The sequence below is a fragment of the Mus caroli genome, unplaced genomic scaffold, assembly GCF_978045245.1.
Source record: "Mus caroli unplaced genomic scaffold, Mus_caroli_1 scaffold_7, whole genome shotgun sequence".
NCBI classification, from domain to species: Eukaryota; Metazoa; Chordata; class Mammalia; order Rodentia; family Muridae; genus Mus; species Mus caroli.
Genome location: NW_028227262.1, coordinates 98,528,813 through 98,553,428, shown reverse-complemented (window position 1 = coordinate 98,553,428; position 24,616 = coordinate 98,528,813). Strand labels below are relative to the sequence as shown.

General features: G+C 45.5%; 1 protein-coding gene and 1 pseudogene across 2 annotated transcripts in view; one reads left to right on the top strand and one right to left on the bottom strand.

The window, feature by feature from the left end:
- Positions 1-16,343: 16,343 nt before the first annotated feature.
- Cycs (cytochrome c, somatic) lies at positions 16,344-18,506 on the bottom strand. Its single transcript, XM_021165599.3, has 3 exons — positions 18,355-18,506; positions 17,404-17,580; positions 16,344-17,297 (listed from the first exon to the last, which is right to left on the bottom strand). Exons 2-3 carry the CDS (start codon positions 17,570-17,572, stop codon positions 17,149-17,151), a joined length of 318 nt encoding a protein of 105 aa, XP_021021258.1. The 5' UTR covers positions 17,573-17,580; positions 18,355-18,506; the 3' UTR covers positions 16,344-17,148.
- A 24-nt stretch (positions 18,507-18,530) lies between these two features.
- The window catches only part of LOC110296336 (pre-mRNA-splicing factor 18 pseudogene), a 34,570-nt pseudogene continuing 28,484 nt past the window's right edge, over positions 18,531-24,616 (top strand). Inside the window, exon 1 of the transcript XR_015047643.1 lies at positions 18,531-18,962. The product of XR_015047643.1 is annotated as a pre-mRNA-splicing factor 18 pseudogene (transcript). The remainder of the gene's footprint in view (positions 18,963-24,616) is intronic.

Sequence of the window (24,616 nt, the reverse complement as noted above, 5' to 3'; positions counted from 1 at the left end):
CACTTGGTTACGTAAAGGTGTGGCCCTGGAAGACTCTAAGAGGAGGGAGAACACATTCCGGTGAGCCATCGTCTAAAACCAAACTTCCAGAGTTCTAAAAACCACTGGGAAACACAGGGAGGATTTTCAGTCAAAGGCAGGGAACCAACTGTGAGGAAAGAGAGAATCAAAACTTCTACAGTCTCACAATGGCTGACAATAAAACAACAGGGCATTTATGCCTTTGCTCAATGTTAAGTCCCGAATAAGTACCCAGGATTTGCTGAACAGGATTCGAGATCATACACAGTCATACAAGATCATACACAGTCATACAAGATCATACACGGTCATACAACTCTTCCGATTCTCCCTTCAGATAGCGGGAATCACCACCACGTAGCTGGAACTTCCAGGAAAGCTTTTGTCGATTATGTCACTCAAAGGGCCCCAGAACTCCATGGGCTGGCTGCTGCTTAGGAGAGAGTGCCTGAGAGCCCTAACCAAGGGAAGTGGGCCATAGGCTGGTTTTGAGAAAGAGGTTGCTATTGATTAGAGCAGGTATAAGGACCTTGCTACCTACGAAGCAATTTGGTTCAAAATCCCCTTCCTGTCAGGGGGGGATAAGATCAAAAGGATTTCCTACCTTTGAATGGTAGAGAAGTCTGCTAGTCAACAGCAGATGGAAGAGAAGACCAAAAATAAAATAAAAATAAAATAAAATAACAAAACACTAAAGGAGGAATCAGGCTAGTGGCAGCATAAGAGATTAAAGAGCCAACAATTTGTTCATACTTTAATCTGTTCTCTAAAGCTTCCTTAAAGTGTGAACAGGGCTGTTCTTGGTAAGACTCCATTTCTTGGGGCAATCTAAGATCACTGCTTCATATAATTCATTAAGATGAATTAACCAGCATTGGGAATAAAAAATAAAGAAAACGTCTCCACAGCCACAGAGCTAAACTGAAGTGGAAATTTCTGGTTTCTCTGGAAACTCAGTCGGGTCGTGGGATGAAGCTGTCCTCTGAGAGGGTGTTTTGCTGAAGCAGACCCGGGAGAGGGGGCGTGAAGTTTGGGAAGAGTACAAATGGAATCCCACAGAGACGGAGGGGACGCTTTCACATTGAGAAGGTGTGTGGCACTTTTCTGCTCTTCACTTCCTAGAGAGAAAAGCGCCCAAGAATTTCTCGTGGTATTCCAGCTGATTCTTGCTGCTGCCGCCGCTGACACATCCCAATTAACGAGAAGGGAGGTTGAAGCATGCGAGAACCCTAAATGAAGTAGAGTTGGTTTGAAGAAAATAGGCTGAGAGAAGAATCTAAGCCCGCACTGAGCTGTAGTTGGGAAGAAAATGCAGGTTGGTGGGTGGGACAGTTATCAGTTTCTTACTGCTAAGCAGGTATCAGGTGCTCGACTATGAAGAGAAGCAGAACACACGCTGTGTCCTCTGAGACTCCACCAGGAGCAGTAAGTGGAAGGGCTTTATAGTGAGGGGTGTGTGTGTGTGTGTGTGTGTGTGTGTGTGTGTGTGTGTGAGTGGAGGGGCCATCCAGTGAGGGTGGTGGAGGGAAGGGACTGAAGATGGTTCCAACACCCAGTGGTTCATTCAGAGGCAAAAACATCTGGCCCACTGTTCCCACCTATGGAGAAGAAGCTCAGCCACTGTAACTCATGGCTACTCTCCACTCTCTGAACTGAAAAAGGTTAAAAAGGGGATATGAGCTAAACCGTCCTCCTTTTAAGACCTAGAAGCCCAAGGAAACAGACACACTAACTGGATAGCCCCGTTCCTCAGCTTTTTGTCACTGGGACGCAATGCCCAAGGTAAATCGATTTAAAAGGAGAAGGATGGTTTTGGTTCACGGCTTCTGCTCAAGGTTCCTGGCTCTTGTTTCTGGCTCTGTGGTGAGGGGAACACCAGAAGGTGAGTAGCATGTGGTAGAGCAGGCTGCTTACTCATGGCTGCCAAGAAGCAGTGACATCAAGGCAGAAATAGACAGGGACACACTATCCCCTTTCAGGACACGTCCCAATGACCCACTTTCTCCACCTTGCCTCACCTCCCAAAGTCTTCCCACCTCTCAGTTTCTCCGTAAGTTATGATTCCATCAGTGGATTAATTTGAAAATGTGATCCAGCCACGCCCAAAGGCCATCTCTACAAATGCCCCATTGAGGATGTAGCCTTCAATACTGGAATGTGGGGGGCACTTAAGAACCAAGCATTCCACCAACGCTGTGACCACGTGGGAGCTCAGTTTCACATCTAGGCTTCAGTTACTAGGACTACCTGGTTCACAATTTTTCAGTAAGTCAGACAACATTCAATATCCCATTTCTCTTCTCTTCTCTTCTCTTCTCTTCTCTTCTCTTCTCTTCTCTTCTCTTCTCTTCTCTTCTCTTCTCTTCTCTTCTCTTCTCTTCTCTCCTCTCCTCTTCTCCCCTTCAGAACCTGTGTCAGGAAAAGAGGTCGTCTCTTGAGTAACTATGGAGATACCAACATGGTGGTTCCATATGAAGATGACTGAGACCATGCACCCTCCATCCACTCTGGCCCAGACCTTCAGTAGAACTGGGCCAGTTTGAATACAAACCAGCAGACTGCAGTAGACCCAGGAAGTTGCTACTCTATGATTCATTTCACTAGGCTCATAAGCTCAGGCGTTCTCAGCTGCCATTCTCATGCATATTGAACCGTTGTCAAACTTGTTTGTACAATAAATAGCCTTGGAAGACAGCCTCGCCTACACACAGGCAGGCAGGCAGGCAGGCAGGCAGGCATGCACGCACGCACGCACGCACACACACACACACACACACACACACACGAGAAGGAGAGAGAGAGAGAGAGAGAGAGAGAGAGAGAGAGAGAGACTCTTTAGACTTTGATTTCTCCACACACTGCTGCGTTATTTGTGTTGTGATCCCTCTTTGTACCATGCTGTGAGAATCACGGAGTTGAGAAAGCAACAGAAAAATGGCACTCCGGCATTTGTTATTGTTTCAATTAAGATTACTCAGTGGGGGCTGGAGAGATGGTTCAGTGGTTTAAGAGCATCGGCTGCTGAGAGGACCAGGGTTCAATTCTCAGCATCCACTGGTTCACAAGCATCTTTAATTCTACTGCTAGGGGATCTGACACTCTCTGCTGCCCTCCTCAGGCACCATAAACACCGTTTGGTGCACAGAAATATGTGTCGGCAGAACACTCACATACTTAAAGTAAAAATAAATAAATCTGTAAGGAAACGTTGCTATTTGTTTCTGACTGGGAGTCTGTCTTTTGCCAGCATCCATGGAGAACGCCTGAGCATCTGAGACAGTGAAATGATTCCTGAAGTAACAACTCGGTAGTCCGGAGGGAGCGGGGCTCTCTTCTCAGGGCAGGGTCTTCTGAATGAGCGGACTGTTTCATACTTTTGGGTTTGTGAGGATGAGTGACATCTGGCTAATCCCTGAGACTCTTCCTCAGCATCCCTATGCAAAGTACTTGGCTCATCTCTTCACAAGCCATTTCTTCCTCAGCCTCAACGTGCTAGCTAGTTTTAGGTTCTCCTTTTTGCCTCTGATTCTTAGTACAAACCTGGCTAATGGCAGCCAGTAATCCCCTGGTCATGGCCTGAATGTTGGGATAACCTAAGTGTCCTCTACAGGATGAATCACTCTATCACCTTTAAGCTCAACCTCCTCCTAAGGGGTACAATAATGATGAACTGTAGACAAGGTCTTTACTGGGATGTAGTATGCATGGCCTCTAGTCCATCCTTGCTCCTATCTGAAACCCCACAGTCTTCCCCGTCTACATTCCCATCATCACTGTGGGTCTTCTGAGTCTCACCAGAGTTGCCCATTAACTTCCCTGATAGCCCTTCTGGCTTTCTCTAAAAATTTCTAAGGTCTTCCCACAAAACAGTTCCAAAGGCAACACAGGCAGATTTAGTCACACCAATGACCCTACTTCTTTGGTACCAGCTTTTTGGGTTAGTTAGCTTTCTGTTACTGTGACCAAGTTATCTGAAAGAATAACTTAAGGGGGGAAAAAAAAGACTAGCTGAAGGTTTCAGACGATCAGTTCTGAGTATGTGAGTTCTGGGCCTATGACAGGGCAGAAAACCATGGTGACAGGGGACATGGCAGAGGCTGCGCACCTAACGGCAGACAGGAAGCAGACAGAGAAGGGGACCATGGAACAAACAGAACATCAAAGCCCACATGGTCTACTTCTCTAGTTGGCCACACATGCTTAAGTTTCCAGCACCTTCTAAAACAGCTACAGTGTGTTCCACACTGTTGGGGGATAGTTCATTTTGTGTCACAATACATCTGTAGTTTAGACCCCACTGGTGTGCCACCGATGGCCATACCAAGAATCTATTTCTTTTCTTTCTTAGACACAAGTTACTGGAGGCAGCTGATATTCACTAACAAGTACTTCAGTGCAACACTTGTATGCATTTGTGGGGTTCAGTGTGGTTGGTGTGTTGCTATATGTGCACACTGCAGAAAGGTCAAAGCTGTTAACATACCCAGTGCCCTCTGGTTAATCATTTACCGTCTTTCAGAAACACTGAACTAGGTGTTGGCTATAGACTCCCTGCACTGTCACACTTCTCAAAACCTCCTCCTTCCACCAGCCCGTCCCCAGCCTCCTGTGGTAACCAATAGGCTCCTTTTAAAAGTGCTTTAGTTCAATTGCTTTAGTTGTTGCCTTTCTGTGCTTTCACTTTGCATCATACCCCAGAGATGGAGACATGGACAGCTGGGACTCTAACTTGGATCCTCAGAAGAACAGAAAGCAGTTCAGCCACAAAGCCGTCTCGCTTTTATAAAAGAATTTTGTGTGGTGATGGGGGTGTGCCTCGGCACACACACGGTGGTCAGAGGACGACTCTGTGGAGGGGATTTTCTCTTTCCACCTTTGTGTGAGTATCGAGAATCACAGTCAGGCAGTCAGCTTTGTATCGTCAGGCGGCAAGTGCCTTTACCCACTGTGCCGTGTCAACGACCCTCATCCCTCTGTCTCACATAGAGCTAACGAAGTGCCCGGAGCAGAGCACTCCTGCTAGAACAGTCAGAAAAGATACAGGCAGGGAACTAGAGTTTGTGATGCTTGTGGTTGGTGCCTTACCACAAGAGGCAGAGACTTGGCTGAAGACTTCAGGGGTTTCTCAGTCATTGTGTTTGTTGGTTTGGGGCACTGGGACATGTCCGGCAGCATCCTTGGTTCTAACTTACTGGGTGTTATCCAGTAGCATCTTCATCAACAGTGCTGACAAATAAAAATGTCCCTCGCCATTGCCCAGTGCTTCCATTAAGAGTTGTTAGACAGAAGATAATGAAGGCCTGGATTAGGAACTGATTTGCATGGATAGTATGTAGAACTAGATATCCATCTGTCTTAGTTAGGGTTTTACTGCTGTGAACAGACACCATGACCAAGGCAAGTCTTATAAAAAACATTTACTTGGGGCTGGCTTACAGGTTCAGAGGTTCAGTCCATTATCATCAAGGTGGGAGCATGGCAGTATCTAGGCAGGCATGGCACAGGCAGAGCTGAGAGTTCTACATCTTCATCCAAAGGCTGCTAGTGGAAGACTGACTTCCAGGCAACCAGGGTGAGGATCTTAAGCATACACCCACAGTGACACACCTACTCCAACCAGGTCACACCTATTCCAACAAGGCCACACCTCCAAATGGTGCCACTCCCTGGTGCAAGAATATACAAACCATCACACCCTCTATGTCTGAAAGATCAAGTGTGGAACCACTCAAGGCACACGAGTCATTTCCGGTTTGAATGGTTAAATGCTAAAGATAGGAAGTATAAAAAGGTTAGATTCGAGGATAAAGTTAAGAATTTTCTTTGCCTTTAGCAGTAGTGGTGCATGCCTTTAATCTCAGCACTTGGGAGGCAGAGGCAGGAGTAGGGTCAGGGTCAGGGTCAGGGTCAGGGTCAGGGTCAGGATCAGGGTCAGGGCCAGGGTCAGGGTCAGGGTCAGGGTCAGGGTCAGGGTCAGGGTCAGGGCCAGGGCCAGGGGCAGGGGCAGGGGCAGGGGCAGGGCCAGGGCCAAGGGCAGGGCCAGGGCCAGGGCCAGGGCCAGGGCCAGGGCCAGGGGCAGGGGCAGGGCCAGGGGCAGGGGCAGGGGCAGGGGCAGGGGCAGGGGCAGGGCCAGGGGCAGGGGCAGGGGCAGGGGCAGGGGCAGGGGCAGGGCCAGGGGCAGGGCCAGGGCCAGAGCCAGGGGCAGGGGCAGGGGCAGGGCCAGGGCCAGGGCCAGGGCCAGGGCCAGGGCCAGGGCCAGGGGCAGGGGCAGGGCCAGGGCCAGGGCCAGGGCCAGGGCCAGGGCCAGGGCCAGGGCCAGGGCCAGGGCCAGGGCCAGGGCCAGGGCCAGGGGCAGGGCAGGGGCAGGGGCAGGGGCAGGGGCAGGGGCAGGGGCAGGGGCAGGGGCAGGGGCAGGGGCAGGGCCAGGGGCAGGGCCAGGGGCAGGGGCAGGGCCAGGGCCAGGGGCAGGGGCAGGGCCAGGGCCAGGGGCAGGGGCAGGGCCAGGGGCAGGGCCAGGGGCAGGGCCAGGGGCAGGGCCAGGGGCAGGGCCAGGGGCAGGGCCAGGGGCAGGGCCAGGGGCAGGTGTATCTCTGAGTTCCCAGAATGATCTACAGAGCATTCTTCAGCTGGGGCCACATCACTTCAACCTCTGCTTCCTTTATCATACTGTTCTTCCCAACTTTGACTCCTGTTTCATCCTTTGTAAACACTTATATCATTAGATCAGAACCACATGAATGAACCAGAGTAAAGTCCCATGCCAAGATCTTTAGCTTGATCACATTACTAAAGATTCTCTTGCCCCACTATGTAACTTTGAAGGCTTCAGGAGTCAGGATATGGACATATTCGGTCACCCTCATTCAGCATATCACAATGTGTGTCGGTGTATCAAAGGTGTCTAAAATGCAATTAAATGTATAGTTTTTGGATCTGAGAGTTTAGGCCTGTAAATATAGCCATGATGTCATTTGCATGCTAGGTGCTTATGGATTTGGCTACTTCTGAGCGGGGGAAAAGGTAAGACAAATATGAAAAGGCATTGTTTTGGGAGACATTATCACATGGGTAGGTATATCAGAATTATAATTGCTTCATACAATAGATGCTGAAATGCTAACAGTTTAAGTAAGAAAGAATTCTCTTAAAGTGCTAGAGTAGGTCTGCTTTGCTATGTTAGCTCTGCTGTGCCATCATTGGGTCCTTCAGTCTTCCCACTCCTTCATCCACAGACGCTTGGCTGCCATCTTCAGGTACCACCAACCCAACATGGCTGCTCAGCGGGCAACCCTCCACGTTCCCGGAAGGCGAGGGGTAGGGCAAGGTGGTCCTCTTGCGTCAGTCAGGTGTTTCCCCATTTGGATTCTCATTCTCTCCCTCTCTGAGACAGGGCCTTTGCCATGCAGCTCAGGCTGGCCTCAAAATTGCAGTCCTTTTACCTCAGACTCCTAAGTGCTGGGATTCCAGGCAGGTGACACCATCTCAGATCTTAAAACAAACACACAAACAACCCGTGTGCTGGGTACAGTGGCACATGCCTATAGTCCCAGCACTGCTTCAAACAAACAGACAAACAACACACAATGATGAGAATTTAGCAAGGGAAGGTTTAAGCAGTAGAGCGATTTGGGGACACACATAGTGAGGGGTGGAGGGTAAACCAAAATGGAGGGTGAACAAAAAGCCACATGGAAACCTACTATCTTGTAACCCAAATTAAACATATAACTTTAAAATTTTTTTCTAGAAGGGTGATACCCTGCATAGCTGGTAATGCTGTTGTTAGAAGCTTCAAATTCTAAACAAAACCCCAAGTTCCTGGTGCAGGCGCCTCTGCGTGAGCTGTTGCTCAGGGAGGCTCTGGGAGCCGCAAAGCAGCATGGGTTCTTGCTGCTCCTCTTGGTTGCCTATCATAGTTAGATGATAGGACTCAACTGCTGAAGACACAACATACTTTGGTTACAGGACAGAGCGAAATCAAGCTGGAACTGCGCTGGAAACGTTCTCCCTGCTGTCTAGTTTCATAGTGTCAGAAGATGCTATGCAGGCTGCTGGAGCAAGGAGGCATCCACAGTTTTATCCTCTGAAGGACACAAGCAACATGCCAGGCAAGATGAGTCCATGTCTACAACAGCGGCACAGTGGTTAAGGGAATGCCCAACCACTGTGCTTGGATTTAAGCCTGTTCCAGAGAATTCACGCCTGGTATTGAAAACTGGTATTATAAACCCAAACCATGTGGCTGGGGGGGGACATTATAAGCCCTAGAAGGGAACTCATTTCTGCTGTTTAGCTAAACTGACACAGTGCCAAAACTGTCTTCTATAGATCTGTCTATAGCCCTGTACAGCGGTGACCACAAAGGATCCTGGCTTCTCAAGCTCCTGTGAATAAGTGGTGGAGGGAAGCTCAACCCTAAACAAGACATGTATCCCACCATGTCTAAGGGGAACATCATAGAAAAGAAAGCAGAAAGAATGAATGTAAGTTCTGGTAGATAGGGAGAAAGGCTGCAGACCGCCATCTTACGGAAATAACAAAACTGTTGTAATAATGAACTTACAGCAGCTGCAATTACCTGTAAAGGGCCTCATGAGACTGGCCCTATACAACAGCCAGGACTGAAAGGGGAAGGGGATATTGAGCCTACACATCCCTTTGAACTACTGGCTACTGATAGTCTGTGGGAGAGGGGGACCTATTGTCTTCAGTTGGACACCCAGTGCTTAGCCACCTAGGCTTCCTTGGATAGTTCCAAGTGTAGGGTCATGCAGACGGCCCTGGTTAAAATCAGTGGCTCACAAAACAAACATGAACATGGGAGGAGATGAGTAGAGAATGGGTGCTAATTGGGTTTGAGGGAGAAAAAAGGGGGCATGGGTGAGGATTATTAGAATCAGTATATGCAACGGCATGAAAGGGGAGAATGGGTACAGATTAGGAGTGGACAGAAGAAGCCTACGAATGAGACTGCAAGGGCGTGGACCTGAGGAAAGAACAAGGAGGCCGTGGCGATTACCCCAAGGACTCACTTTTGCCTTCAAACCCACTCAGAGGTTGGGTATGGTTACGGTACATCGAGTTTCCATTGTCAAGGGATTCTGCTTGAGAACTCTGTGGGAGAAAAGGGCAGCTGTTCCAGCTGACAGAATCTGTTGGAAACCACACACCCTGACAGCACTCTACTTTATCCAATACAGACCTCGATGCTAACCTGCTCATCACATCTAGGTTGTAGAATAGTAAGAACACTATCAGAATCTCCAAGTGGGTTTCTTTACAAAATAACTTAGTGGTTACAGCTACATTTTGTTTTGGAGAACTTACCTGAATCTGGACTTGATCTTGAGTCAACTAAAACTGCCCCTCACCACCTTGAGATACCAGCTTGGGATGGTATTGAAATGGGCAGGTCTTTTCTGTTATTTCCCAAGAAACTTTAAAAAAAAATGTTCTAATCTAGTCTGATTCACACATCTCTTTCCTCCCATCTCTAGCCAGTGCACTCAGCAAACTACTCCCTGGGCTAGCACACGGAGCTTTTGTTGTTACGCACTTTCCGTCCCAGAATCACTGAAGAACCAACAGTCATCAACAGTACAACTACTTAACACTACTCCAAACAAGTGAGCCATGTGCTGTGATGGGCCTTTCCCAGTGTCACAGGTAGGGGGCCTCAGGGCAGCATGTTGCCCTGATCTTTATTGAATCTCTGGAGAAGCAGAAATCCTCTGATGAGAACATTACCATCTCCATCTGTGTGTTCTTATTGAAATGACCGCTAAGGTTCAGGAAAAGTTGGCTAGGATTTGTGTCACACCGGCAAACCAGATAAAAGCCACACCTGTATTCTCGGTGCTAAGGAGGCTAAGGCAGGAGGAGCTCGAGTTCAGAGCAGCATGACCTAAGGCAGACTCTACCTCAGTCAAAACAACGAACTAACAAAATTCAAAACTTTGTCAGGTTGGTGGGAAAACTAGACACACTCAGAAGATGAGTGCATGAATGTTAGGCATCCATCCGTCCATTTAGTTAAACTCAGCCCTGATTAGAAACGCTCTTAGGGGAATGTGAAGGTTGCAGTTCGTGGACTCTTGGTCTCACACAGGGATGGGTGAAGTTTTAGAATGTCATGCCTTTGTCATGAATACAAATCTCTAGTGCTAGCACTTCTGTCCCAGTGAGCTTCAGATTCAATCCACTTGGAAAAACCACCATGTGTCTTTTACACTGAAATGCATTTTTATGGCTGTAAACAATGTGGCAGTATGTCTGGTCCAGCTAGTCCAAAACTAGCTAACACTGGTTACTGCATGCTGGCGAACACGCCGCATACAATTTCTTAAATTCTCACAATTCTAAGGACTAGCGTCAGTTTACAGATGAGGCACAGAAAAGTTAGTGTGCTTGATTCTGCTAGGTACAGTCAGCAGAAGGCTTAACTCTTTGGGATGTGTTTCCTCCAACCGTCACAATAAAACCACAAAAAGTTATAGTTTGAATATAATGGGTAAAAACCCTGTGTACTTGACTTGGAAAGACTCTCCTGTAACTCTAGCTGGAAGGTCTGTCATATCCAATCTTGACTTATACAGGCCTATTTCAGGTAGGGACAGTTACAAACTTATTATGCACGCTGAGTAAGAAAAGCTACTATTTAAGAATTCATACACACAGCACATTTGTATTGAGGAAGTGTGGCTGCCTGTGGAGAGGCCCTGAAGTGAACAGAAAGCAGACATCCAACATCTTATCTCCTGTGTGAGAGGGAGGCTGAGGGTGTCAGAGCACACTGAGGTATCTGTATCATGTAGAGATGCTGATGGTCTAACTGACCATTCTGAGCCATTCCTACATTAGGAACACTACTCAAGGCAGACAGCAAGGTGGATGAATTGTCCTTTTGGCCAGGAGGTAAAGAAGTCATGTTGGAGGGCCATCTCATGGGACAGGGAAGAGGGGAGGGCTAAAATGTTCAAAAACAGAACAATACAATAGCTGCCAGACTGGGAACCTGGATCTACAAAGAACAGACTGTCAGGGAGTCCACTGGTTCAGTGCACTCAGAGGTGATCATCAGAAGGGTTGATGGTAGAATCAAGTCAGGCATGGGAATGGAGAAAGCAGACTGCTGAGCTCCCAGGCTGCCTTACAGAGCAGATATCAGGAAAGGAAGTATAAACGGCTAAGGTAGAGAATGTGTAAAATTCAGAGACTGAGAAGAAATCCTGAGAGGCTGACCAAAGACAACGGTCACACGTCAATAGCAGGGGTCTGTGCAAGCAGATAGAGCATTCAGTGGTATGTAGATGATTAAGAGAGCGTGTCAGCAAGCCTAAGCAAGCTCAGGTGCTCAGTGGAGGTGATGATGGGTAGGAGAGACAATAGGTTCATGCTGATGTCTAGATCCCACTAGCGGCTGTCTGTGCCAGAAATGCTCAGGAAGATGCCATGGTCATGGGGTTTCTGTTGTGGACAATGTGGAGACTAAAAGCAGGCTCCATTTGTGAGGGCCACTGGAGCACAGGCCTGGAGCAAACACAGTTCCTATCAAGTTCTAGTAGAAGATGACTCAGTGGTTAAGACTACTTGCTGATCTTACAGAGGACCCATGTTCTATTTGTAACTTGTTCTAGATCTGATAACTGCTTCTGGTCTCTAGGCGAACATGTGGTTCTCATAAATGACGGCTTAACACTCATACACATAGAATACAAATAAATATGTATTGTTATTATTTGGTTTTGGTTTTTGTTAAAGATTTATGTGAGTACACTGTTGCTGTCTTCAGACACACCAGAAGAGGGCATCAGATCCCATTATACATGGTTTGTGTGCCACCATGTAGTTACTGGGAACTGAACTCAGGACGTCTGGAAGAGTAGTCAATGTCTTAACCACTGAGTGCATTTTATTCGGTTTTGTGAGACAGGGTTTCTCTGTATAACCCTGGTTGGTCAGGATTTCTCTGTAGATCAGGCTGGCCTTGAACTCAGAGATCCTCCTGCCTCTGCTTCCTAGTGATGGGATCAAAGGCCTACGCTACCATGTCCAGCTAGTAAATAAGAGATAAGTAAAATAAATAATAAATAAGAGATGACTCAGATCATACAAAGTTTTAGACGTCTTCCTGTATGATATCTAGCAAAGTAATTAAACTAAGTAACTTTTTTCCCATCTATGAGAAACAACTTCGTTTTGCCATTTGGCAAAGCTCTTAACTAGTGTGACTTAACTGTATTTTTGAGACAAGGTCTTATGTATTCCAGTCTGACCTCAAACTCACTATGTAGCCAAGGATGGCCTTGAACTTCTGAACTTCCTGAACCACTTCCCAAGTGCTGGGACCACAAGAATGTACCACCATGCCTGGTTTACACTAGGTATCAAGCCCAGGGCTCTTATCAACTGAGCTACATCCCTGGGCCTGGGGAGACTTTCTTAAAGCATCACAGATTTTAGGTGTTTGGGCCACAATTTCAGTGGCAGCCATGTAAACATTTTTACTTTTGAGACAGGCATCACTGTGTAGCTCAGGCTGACATTGAACTCAAAATCCTCCATGTACCACCACACTCAGCTGTCACTAAGTAACATGAAACCAGGTGTAGACAACACTGAAAGGAAATGTGATTCATCCAGTAGGGTTTCACTTTCTATTGGGGGTGAGGTTGGACTCTGATGTGTATTGACATAGTACTCTAAACAGTTTAAGTCCCCAGCCCAGCATTTTCTACAGTATACCTCAAATAATACAATAATTTAGTCCAATGGTTCTTCCTCTAAGTTCACAGTTCAAGCTATAGACCTAATAAATGTCAAAAACACTAACTCAATGTTAAATATGAGCCTATTAAATATGAGCCTATTAAATATGAGCCTATTAAATATGAGCCTAATGTGGAATGTGGCTGAATTTCTAGTGAACAGGAAACAAAAAGCAATCTTACTTATTGTGCGTATCACAGCATGGGTGGCGGTCAGAGGGCAATATGCAGTCAGTTCTTTCCTTCAATTATATGGACTCTTGGGATTGAACTCGGGTTAAGATTGAAAGCAGCTGGTGGCGCACGCCTTTGATCCCAGCACTTGGGAGGCACGCCTTTGATCCCAGCACTTGGGAGGCAGAGGCAGGCAGATTTCTGAGTTCAAGGCCAGCCTGGTTTACAGAGTGAGTTCCAGGACAGCCAGGGCTATACAGAGAAACCCTGTCTCCAGAAACAAAAAACAAAACAAAACAAAATTGAAAGCAGGTAGGTGCCTTTTACCCACTAAGCCATGTGATCAATCCAGACCAGGAAATTTTGACCATGTTCCTTGGGTTCTGGTTTCATCTATGATGCTCTTCAGCTACATATGCCTGGCTCAGTTAGCTTCATTTGTGTCAGTTGGGTTGTAAAACATGCTACAATCTTCCCAATAATGTGATTAGAAACAAAGTCATTAAAACAAAATTCTAGGGGCTGGAGAGATGGCTCAGCGGTTAAGAGCATTGACTGCTCTTCCAGAGGTTCTGAGTTCAATTCCCAGCAACCACAAGGTGGCTCCCAACCGTCTGTAATGGGATCTGATGCACTCTTCTAGTGTGTGTCTGAAGACAGCTGCAGTGTACTCATAAATAAAAAATAAATCTTAAAAAAAAAAACAACCCAAAAACCCAAAAAATTCTAGCAATTGAAGTCAGCCTACTTCTAAGAACTCACTGCCATTACACATTGGTCATGTGCCATCCTTATGAATGATAAGCTGTATGCTATATTCATAGACAGGAAGAGTGCCAGTGAACCACTGTGTTTATTCTCTGAGAATACAGGTATATGGTAAACTTAAGGTTTTTGTGAGCGATAGCTTAGGACAGTTTTTCAAGCACAGTAAATTCCCAAACAAAATAATGTAGAACCCAATTATTAATTCTAAACTTAATACTTGATGTTTTACTAAACTAACGAATGCAGCCAAAGGTCAGTGTGTACTTCAGTAATACTTCAACGCTTCATCAGGAAACAGGAGTTCTGGGTGTACTCACATGCGTTACGCATGAGTTCACCTGGATGATCTACGCAGCTCTCATCCAGGGTCCATTCTCTGGCTTTCAAAATATTTTAATAGGAAGCTGGAATAGCTATCCCTAGAAATGAATTGGTTTCAGCTTACTTCTGAGTTTGACTAATATGATGTCATCTAAGACTATGTAGCTGTAAAAAGTCTGTTAAGGACCGTTTTCCTAGACAGCGAGTGTGTACTCTGACATGTCCTTTATTCAGCAATCTTCAGTGGTTAAAATGAATATGTAAGGGTAACAGAAGACAGATGGTGCCCCTGCCCACCTAAAACAGACAACTTAAACTCAACAGATGAAGCATGGTAAAATCAAAGTGAACAGGGGATTTAGACAAAGGGATTGTCAAAATCAGTGTTCAGAAAGGCATCAGAATTTTATGTGCATCAATTCTGGATTCTCAGAAGGCAAGTGCTTACACTGGCTGGTACTAGTTCTAGGTCAATGCCATAAATACAGCAGCCATTAGCTACTTCATCAACCCACATGCACTTCATGGGTTTGACAGCCACACCAGGGTAATGGACAAATATGTCTAAAAGATCCATTACAGGAAGGACTATGGGGTAGAGCTTTTCTAAGCATTCTGAGTGCAGGGGGAACTGAGGTGAAATTCATCTGATTTTCCTTTATGGCATCTCTGAGCTAGCCACCTACAAAACAACTAAGAGCAAGCATATGAGCTAGAGTGCTAGGTCCCACTTCCTTATTTGTAAATTCATGTACAGAGACTGCCCCCTTTCTGCATCTCACAGCTTTACCTTCTCCATCACTGGAGATCTTACTTGAGCCTAGCCTTAGAACACAGGAGGTCCCATCTGTGTAACACAGGCCTTAGATGATGTATTAGGTATAGATACAGAAATAACAACTCTAAGTTTGGTCATCAGTAGGGACCCTTTACTTGGGCTCCCAGAGAAGGTTTCTCCTGTGAGATAAGCAGCCTGTCAGGAAATGAGTCATCATGGCTTCACCACTTCTGGGTTATAGAATCTGAGTTTATAAACTATAGGGCTCACACACAACCTGCTGCACTAACGAGGCCCATTTAAATTTATAATGAAAGCCCAATGTTATAAAATCTTAAGCCGGGGCTGGTGAGATGGCTCAGTGGGTAAGAGCACCCGACTGCTCTTCCGAAGGTCTGTCTGGAGTTCAAATCCCAGCAACCACATGGTGGCTCACAACCATCCGTAAGATCTGACTCCCTCTTCTGGAGTGTCTGAAGACAGCTACAGTGTACTTACATATAATAAATAAATAAATAAATCTTTAAAAAAAAAATTAAAATCTTAAGCCAAATGTCTATATATTCATCTCAACGGCTTATTGTGATTTTTTTTTTCTATCATTTCCAGAATACAAGAAAACAACTCCAGGGCTTTATTTTTATTTTTTGAGACAGGTTTTCTCTGTGTAGCCCTGGTTGTCCTGGAACTCACTCTATAGACCAGGCTGGCCTTGAACTCAGAAATCCACCTGCCTCTGCCTCCCAAGTGCTGGGATTAAAGGTGTGTACCCCCACAACGCCCGGCAATTCCAGGGCTTTATTCCTTTACACATTAGTTAAAATGTGCCCTGGAAAGCTGTTACAAAAACTTGGGACTCATCAAGTGTTATTACAAAGCTATCTCTGAAGGACTTACAAAGTAAAAAGCTTATCAGGGCTGGAGAGGACTCAAGAGCACTGGCTGTTCTTCCAGAGGACCCAGCCTGGACTCCCCGCACCCACTGCAGATTCCACTGTAACACCAGTCCCAAGGGATCCAACACCCTGGGTTGGCCTTCAAGTGTAGTGCACAGATATACATGCAGAGAAAACACCCGTACACACAAAATAGGTCCAAAAAATTACAGAAAACTTTCCAAACTTGTTTCCAGATTGTCCTCAATTTCTTGTATAAAGTAAGATTTGTCACAAAGTGCTGCGTCTGACCTGAGGCCCAGCTAATCATTCTCTACTTGTCTAAAGTCATCGACAAGGCCTTTCTCCAGCCTCTTCACCCCACAAAGACACCACTATCACCCGTCTCCCTGCCACTCTCTATAAAATTTAGGACTACTCAGTGAACGCATAATTATTCACCTTTATAGATCACATTCTGGCCAAAGAACGAAGGGTAAAGCGTTGCTGTAGTCGGAATTGCCCAAGATATCAAGGTAAGACCATCTAGTGCCTTCACTAGACCATGGCTTTATACTAGGGGAAACTTAAACAACTAAAGATTTGTTAACTGTCATTAAACAAAGCACAATCAAGGGATCATGATCTGTGATTGTTTTAATTATCTTCTTTCTGCTGATACAAACTATTTCCTTTATTTCCATCTTTCCATCTAGTAAGTTAGCAAAGAGTGCCATTCCTAATCGAATTCCAGTTATGTGTGTTTCTGAGTGGGTATTTAAGGACAATTCTGATTTACAACTTAGTCTTAGAAAATAGAGAATTTAAAAGGCCTAACTTGCTTGTTTCTAAAAGCATTTTAATTTGCAGATCAACTATAAAGAAGTGTTAAATACTCTTTATTTGATATCATACATAAACCACAGTAAATGACTTTCAATAGTAAAAGGCAGCATCCTTGATGTAGGGAATTCTAATTAAAACTGCACTGTCAAGAATAGACAGCTGCCTCCTGGTGGTTAGCCATGACCTGTAAGAGGCCAGTGAACACAAACTGAAACACATTTGAGTCTTCTTGTTTCTGAGACAGTGATAGAATTTTCCCAGTGTTTAAGCATATTCATATGCCCAGTTATATAAATCTAAGTATAAAACCATTTAGTAGATTTGAGGCAACATGCCTGTATTTATGGAAAGTAAAACATTACTAATTAAGTCCAATCTTATCTTGAGAAAGGGAGAGCAGTGGTAGCCTGTATACAACTGGAATTGTTGCTTTAAAAAAGACCGTACCCACTTTATGACAAGTCAGTTTTACTTAAATCAGGACTGTCCAACAAGTACATTGTTAGCCATTCATGATCTGAATTTGGTGTATGAATTAAATTATGGTGTACATTAAAAGCCATGAGACATTTGTTTTGTAATAAATAAGGCAGTGGAATTACTCATTAGTAGCCTTTTTAAGATAAGCTATTAGGTCTGCCCTTTCTCCCTTCTTCTTGATTCCAGCGAAGATCATTTTTGTTCCAGGGATGTACTTTTTGGGATTCTCCAAATACTCCATCAGGGTATCCTCTCCCCAGGTGATGCCTAAACAGAAAGAGATGCAGAGGTTAAGTGTTTTACACACCTGGTAATTCTGCACTGGTTAACCCAAGCAACCTGTGCTGTGGCTGAACACCAGCTCCCCCCTTACCTTTGTTCTTGTTGGCATCTGTGTAAGAGAATCCAGCAGCCTGGCCTGTCTTCCGCCCGAACAGACCATGGAGATTTGGTCCAGTCTTATGCTTGCCTCCCTTTTCCACAGTGTGGCACTGGGCACACTTCTGAACAAAAATCTTCTTGCCTTTTTCAACATCACCCATTTTTAATTCTAAAAGGGAAAAGATCCAACAGTGAAACGCACTAGGGATCCCAATGACCATTCAAACCGCTATTCTTATGTCCTCTAACACCAGGCAGGGTGCTAACGCAGTCCACTTGCAATATTCTTCAATAGCAAACACATTACTTAGGAGACTCTCCTTTAAAGCAAGTCTGTGCTCAAGACAGGTTCATGCCAAGGGAAATGGAAACCCACAGCTCAAACCCCAGTTTCCGAAGAAGGCAAGGTCAAAAAGTCACAAATATGAAACCGGACTACAATCTCATTAAAGCAAAACCACTACAACTCTTAACATTTCAGAATGCTAAATTGCTGTCTGTGCTGCCGATTAAAGTCACTTCCAAAGATAAGGGAGAAGACATCAGTGAGGCTGGGGGTGATCCTAAGCGCTTCCGCCTGCTCCGGTCTCACTAGGAGGTTAAGTCACTTCTCTCTTGCTTTAGTCAAGGCAAGGGAGGGCTGGGGAAGGAACCGTCTCATTCTCACGTTGAGATCCCAGGGGTGACTACGAGGTCACCCAAAGGGGACTTTACAAACCCACCCTCTCAGATGCTTAATCAGGAAAAGAACCGGCCCAGTCCTTTAGGAACAGCAGCTTCTGCTCTCAGAAGGGGCGGCGGGTGAGTTCCCTCTAGAACTCCGGGCCCCGGTCCTACACCCACGCCGCCTCCAGCCGTGCCACAGTTCTGCATGGCTTTGTAGGTCAGGCCTAGCCCGGCCTCCTCGCCCCGTTCCCGGCCCGCATCCCCGTCGCGCGCTCACCGTTCCGGGCTGGTCAACACCGCGAACGTTCGGACTCGAAGACAGACGTCCCGCGCTCTAGCCCAAGGACACGCCGGCCCGCGCCTATGTACCGGTGTCGGTGCAACCACACTTGTTCCGCCCGTCCGCGGCCCGACGTGCGGTAGCGCCGACTGCTGCGCCGTGACGTACCCACACCTCATTGGCTCCAGGGCTGATTTGTGCGCGCGCATGCGGGCTAGCATGGTTGGATGTGCCCAGAGGGCGCCCTTCCTTCAGAGGCCTCGTTTGCCCGACACTTACGACAGGCCTTAGGACGTAAGGCGTGGACGTGCGTGACGTCACCCTCTGGCCTGCGAGATGACGAGGGCGAGTAGCGGGGCCGCTGCTCCCTCGGGATCCGGGTGTGGCTCGGCTCAGGTAACACCCGGCCCTGAGGACTCCTTCGGCCTCCGCCCACGGGGAGTGCTGAGACCGCCGGCCCGTGTGCTGGCGACCTTTACCCAGGCTTGGTCAAGGCTTCCTGGCTGGCGCAACTGCACGGGCCTCGCAGTGGACGCCTGCTGGTGACCTTTACTCTGTTAAACCGTCTTCCTGCTCTCCCAGTGAGAGCCTCAAAACTGGGGAAGGTGCGCACAAGAGGCAGACAGGATCACATCCTACCCAGAGTCCCTGTTTTCTTCCCCTAGTGTTTGTAGAAAAACAAGGAGGGTGTGCAGGCAAGCTTTAAGGGAGAAATGGGATTCGCCTGAATAGAGGATTCCCAGGAATCCACTAGACTTGCATCCCTTCTGACCATATTGGAAATGGAAGTCTCCTTAGCACACTTTCCTGGTGTACTTCAAAACGAACTCTCGGACACCCTAAATTCTGCCACTGGACGTTTTCTTCATTACTTCTCTCTCCCAAATTCAGATGAATGTCGGTCCATTCCCTATGTTCTGTCTAGCCTTGACATAGCCTATCATGTGTTTATAGATGCCTGGTGTGTGCCAGGCCCTTCTCAGTATAAACTCACATATTCTGGTTGAGCTTGTTTATATTCTACCACTTTTCCTTCCACCATCAGATTAGCATGAGATGTTAGAAGGCTGGTCTAAAGTCTCCATAGATCTCTTTCCAGCCACTGGTCCTATCTGCTCAAAGATGTCAGTTTGTGTGAGTATAGTTGTTAGGTATTCCCAGGGATAGTCGATTCCAGAACAATCCCCAGAACCCATACAGAATTCCATGGGTGTTTAAGTCCTTCACATGAAATGATGTAATATTTGTATATAATCTATACAATCTCCCCAATATTTAAATAATTTCTAGATTATAACTTATAATGCCAAATGCAGTGCTGTATGGTGTCACTTAGGAAAAATGACAAAAACGCTAGTCATTCTGTATTGGTGAGAATATTGTAAGCCTAACTACATAGTATGTGATGTGATCTGCTGATTTCTGAAGACATGGATATGGGAGGTCTGATGTATTTTCATTGTTATTAAACTGTCCTAACTTTAATTCTTCTTTAACTATAAAACAGTGGGACTCACAATGTATTCAAGACTTTTTGTAGCTTTTGGGGGTACTTGTTGAGCATTTAGACATAGTCCTTATGTAGGCTTATTTTAAGTTATTTGTATATAGGCTTATTTATCAAACTCTTAAAAGTTTTTAAAGACCTGGTGTAGCAAATCTGTAGACATTCAATATGTCCTTAAATCAAGTCCTGGTGCTGCCTTCCTTATTTCTCCAAAGAGAAAGTAGCCCTTACTGAAGCCATTTTTCTCTCAATATCGATTCTTTGTGGAACAGAAGATACCATTTTTCGTTTATAAACGAGTTGGCTGTGAGTTGCTCTTGTTTGTGTTTTATGTGTGTATGTGGGGGAGGGGAGTGTTTGGGTTTGGCTTGGGTTTCTTTGGTGGAGGGGGGGGGGCAACTTGGAAACTAATGCTAGGTACCAGCCTGTTAGTTTACCTGAGTTCAAACTTAGGTCAGGTTCTCTAAAATGGAGTCTGAATTTAAAAGACTCGGCATCCCAACCCTATCTCAAAGCCACTGCTCTATCTACTCTTATCCTTTAGGAAGGATAGTGGCTGGTAAGAGTTGTAACTGTTTTAAAGCAAATGCCTCTCTTTTCAATGTAGTGGATTGCGTATTTTTTAAGAACTACGAACAAATCGCTATTAGAATGTTCTTCACTTACAGGGAACAACTGGATCGGATGCTTTAGATGTAAATGTAGCAGCATTTCCTAGGCATTCCTGCCAAAGCTGCCCCAAGCCACCTTCTCTGAGCTGTGCTTTTCATTTGCCGAGCTGCTCATACAGCCAGAGATGGTTTCCTTCCAGTCCATAGCCAGCCCTAGGCTCAGCGTGGACAGAGCACATTGTCCACCTCCAAACAGCACACTCCTTGTGGCCTCGGTTCCATATTTTGATTGAGGAGGAGGGAATTTTAATAGAAGCTTTAAATAGCATATATTATATATTTTAAGAAAAACTAAAGGGCCTGGGTTCCTACTCTCATTTTTGCAATGTGAATGAATCTCTCAGAAGGTCTAAAACCATCCCAGGGAAATGGAAACATTAAGAAGATAGGATTTTCCAGACATGGTGGCCCATGTCTTCAATCCCAGAATTAAGGAGGCAGAAGCAGGCAGATCTCTGTGAGTTCTAGGACAGCCAGGAGTAGAAAGAAAGTTCCAGGGCAGCCAAGGCTGTTACACAGAGAAACCCTGTCTTAAAAAAAAAAATCAAAGAAGGAGAAGGAGGAGGAAGAAAGGGAGCAAGAGGAAGAAGTGGAGAGGGAAGGGGAAGGAGAAGGGAGAAGGGAAGAAAAGAAGAGGAAGAGGAAGAAGAAACAACAAGAAGTGGCTCTCTGCTTACAATTTGGACACAATTTTAGTTTAGTTTATTCTTCAAAGATTCATATTCTGGAAGCTTGCTCCACAGTTAACAGTATTGGAAGGTGGTGGGACCTTTAAGAGGAAGGGCCTAATGAAACATGACTTCTCCATGAGGTCTCTTGCACCATCATTCTTCATGAAGAGCTATCTTGGGCTCTGGTGGCTCTGGTTGTAAGGGTACATTAGTTCTCTCATGAGTGGATTAGTCCCTAAGAGAGTCAGCTATTATGAAGGAGCAAGCCTGGTCCCTCTTGCTTCCTTCTTTGCTTTGAGACATCTTGTGCTTCCCACCATATGACACTCTCTTCCAAGAGGCTATCGTGTGTGTGTGTGTGTGTGTGTGTGTGTGTGTGTGTGTGTGTGTGAGAGAGAGAGAGAGAGAGAGAGAGACAGACAGACAGACAGACAGACAAACTAATAACAAAATGCCAGCCACTGTATTCTGAAGGCAGGCCAGGGAGTAGAATAGAGAAATGTCAGATAGATACATGACTTTTATACTGGCTGGGTTTGTGTGTCAACTTGACACAAGCTGGAGTTATCACAGAGAAAGGAGCCTCCCTTGAGGAAATGCCTCCATGAGATCCAACTGTAAGGCATTTTCTCAATTAGTGATCAAGGGTGGGAGGGCCCACTGTGGGTGGTGCCATCCCTGGGCTGGTAGTACTGGGTTCTACAAGAAAGCAAGCTGAGCAAGCCAGGGAAACAAGCCAGTAAGTAACATCCCTCCATGGCCTCTGCATCAGCTCCCGCTTCCTGACCTGCTTGAGTTCCAGTCCTGAATTCTTTGGTGATGAACAGCAGTATGGAAGTGTAAGCTGAATAAACCCTTTCCTCCCCAACTTGCTTCTTGGTCACGATGTTTGTGCAGAAATAGAAACCCGGACTAAGATAGCTTTCTTAGATTTATAGTTTAATTTCCTCTTTTTTATTGTGATAAAAAACACACCACATAGTTTGCTATGATTTGTTTGGTGGTATTAAGTACAGGTATATTATGCAACTGACCAATATCTGTACATAGAACTCCTTCATCTTGCAAATCTGAAATTTTACATGTGCTGAGATGGATATTTGTCAGATTGACTGGATTCTATAATATCCAGGTAGCCAGTACTATTTCTAGGTATGTCAATAAATTATCTGCAAGAAACTGGCATTTCAAAATCAGTGGACTAAATAAGACATCCTGTTTCATCCAAAATAGGTAGGCAGATGCAATTGGTTGAGGGCCTAGAGGAAACAAAGAAGCAGAGAAGGGCATTCCTGGTGTCTCCTCAGGAGCCAGAACTCCCTTCTTAGCTATAGGACAAGCAATTTTAGATTCTTTGGCCTTTGGAACTTGCACCAGTAAGCCCTTAGTCCTTATGCGGAATTATACGGTACTAGAGCCCCTGGTTGTGGGCTCTCTGGGTGTGGATTTTGCCATGCTACTCACTTGTCTGGATTTTCCAGCTTTCAGATGCCTTTGTGCCTGTTGTGTGCTTGTAGCATAAGGCATAGTGTAACAACCAAAATAAAAGTTTTCCTGTTTTTTTTTTTTTTTAAGAGTAAGTGAAATTGGATGGATAGTCTTCAGTGTCGAATCTTCTATTAAAAACTGTCACCAATGAACTTTTTAATGAACTACATGAAGTATAGGAATCTTCTCACTAAAGGACAGAGCCTTTCGGGTTCGTGAGATGGCTCAGCGGTTAAGAGCACTGACTGCTCTCCCAGGGGTCATGAGTTCAAATCCCAGCAACCACATGGTGGCTCACAACCATCTGTAATGAGAAACAAACAAACAAACTATGGGCCAGAGTGAGTGGGGCCTGAAGCAAGAGGGAGAAGGGACAGTGTTGAAGAGAAGGCTGTGGTACTTCTGCAGAGCAGTGGATTAGAATGCTGTGTATACCCTGGAGACCCAAGGACAATGTGTTATTAGAACTTCAAGCTCTTGGACCTGTGTATTTATGGTTCAGTGGGTAAAGCTGCTTGCTGTGAAGCCTGACAGGCCTCGTTCAGTCCTCAGGATCCACACAATGAAGGAGTTGCCTAACTTCCACATGTGCACTATGCCATGTGTATGTGTGTGTGTGTGCCACGTAATTGTAAAAGGGTGAAACTGATATATACTCCTATACTGTGGAGTTGTCTTTTAACACTTGTTCTTTAAAAGTCCAGTCCTGTGGCATGTTCTTATGACTAGATAATAAAAGGATCAAATAAATATGTCCACTGTATTGACCACCACCTTGGATATCCCAATGACCTTGTAAAAGGTATTTAGACATTTACTTAAAAAAAAAATTGTTGCTGGGCGTGGTGGCGCACGCCTTTAATCCCAGCACTCGGGAGACAGAGGCAGGCAGATTTCTGAGTTTGAGATCAGCCTGGCCTACAAAGTGAGTTCCAGGACAGAGAGGGCTATACAGAAACCCTGTCTTGAAAAACCAAAAAAAAAAAAAAAAAGTGTAAGTGCAGGTATATAAATGCCACTGTCATTAGATTGCATATAAGTGCTCTACCCAGTCATCTGTCAGCCCCAGAACATTTTTAAAGTGTGTGTGTGTGTTTGTGTTGCACAAATAGGTGCATGCTGGAGGCAAGATCTTTCCTTAGATGTGGAGCTTAGCTTTCTCAGGTGGGCAGGAAGCCAGCAAGCCCTAGTGGTCTTCCTTTCTTGGCAAGCACCAAGGGCTCTTGTTACAAGCATGGCTGGGACCGTGGCTGTCTTATGTGGTCCTTATGGTTGGAGAACAAGTGCTTTTCCTGCTGGGCTGTCTCCCCAGAACCTAAATTATAAACTGTGGTGTTATGGGTCAAACCCAGACATACTAGTGAAGGACTTTACCACTGAGCACACTCCAGCCAAGACTATGATTAAGGAGTTGTCATATGACTGGTTTATATTACATGCAGTTTAAGTATTTCAATATGGAAATTTTTGCTTTCGTTAATACCTACCTCTAATTCATTTTAGCTCAGAATAGGTTTAAGGAATGTACATGTTGGTTATAGGACAAAAAATAATTCAAACACGTGGCTTTGGTGTGTGTGTGTGAGAGTCAATGAGTTTTACTGGCATTACTTATAGGAATATAGGTGAGGGGTTAGGGACAGGAACAGAACAGACAGGTGCATTGCAGCCCACCTCAGCTCAGGGGACAGTTCACAAAAGGTGGGAACTCATTGTACATTTTTGAAGTAGTTTGTCATGCTGGAGGTTCATTTAGGCAGTTCAAGTGGCTTGAAGCTCTTCTGGGAAGTTCAGCTGATCTCTATCATGTAACTAGGCAGATCTGTTTTCACTCAAGTAGCTGCTCTCATCTGAACCTCTTCTAAGCAACCCCGTTTATCCCAACTCCTAACTTCTTCATGCTAGTAAACTTGTCATGGGAA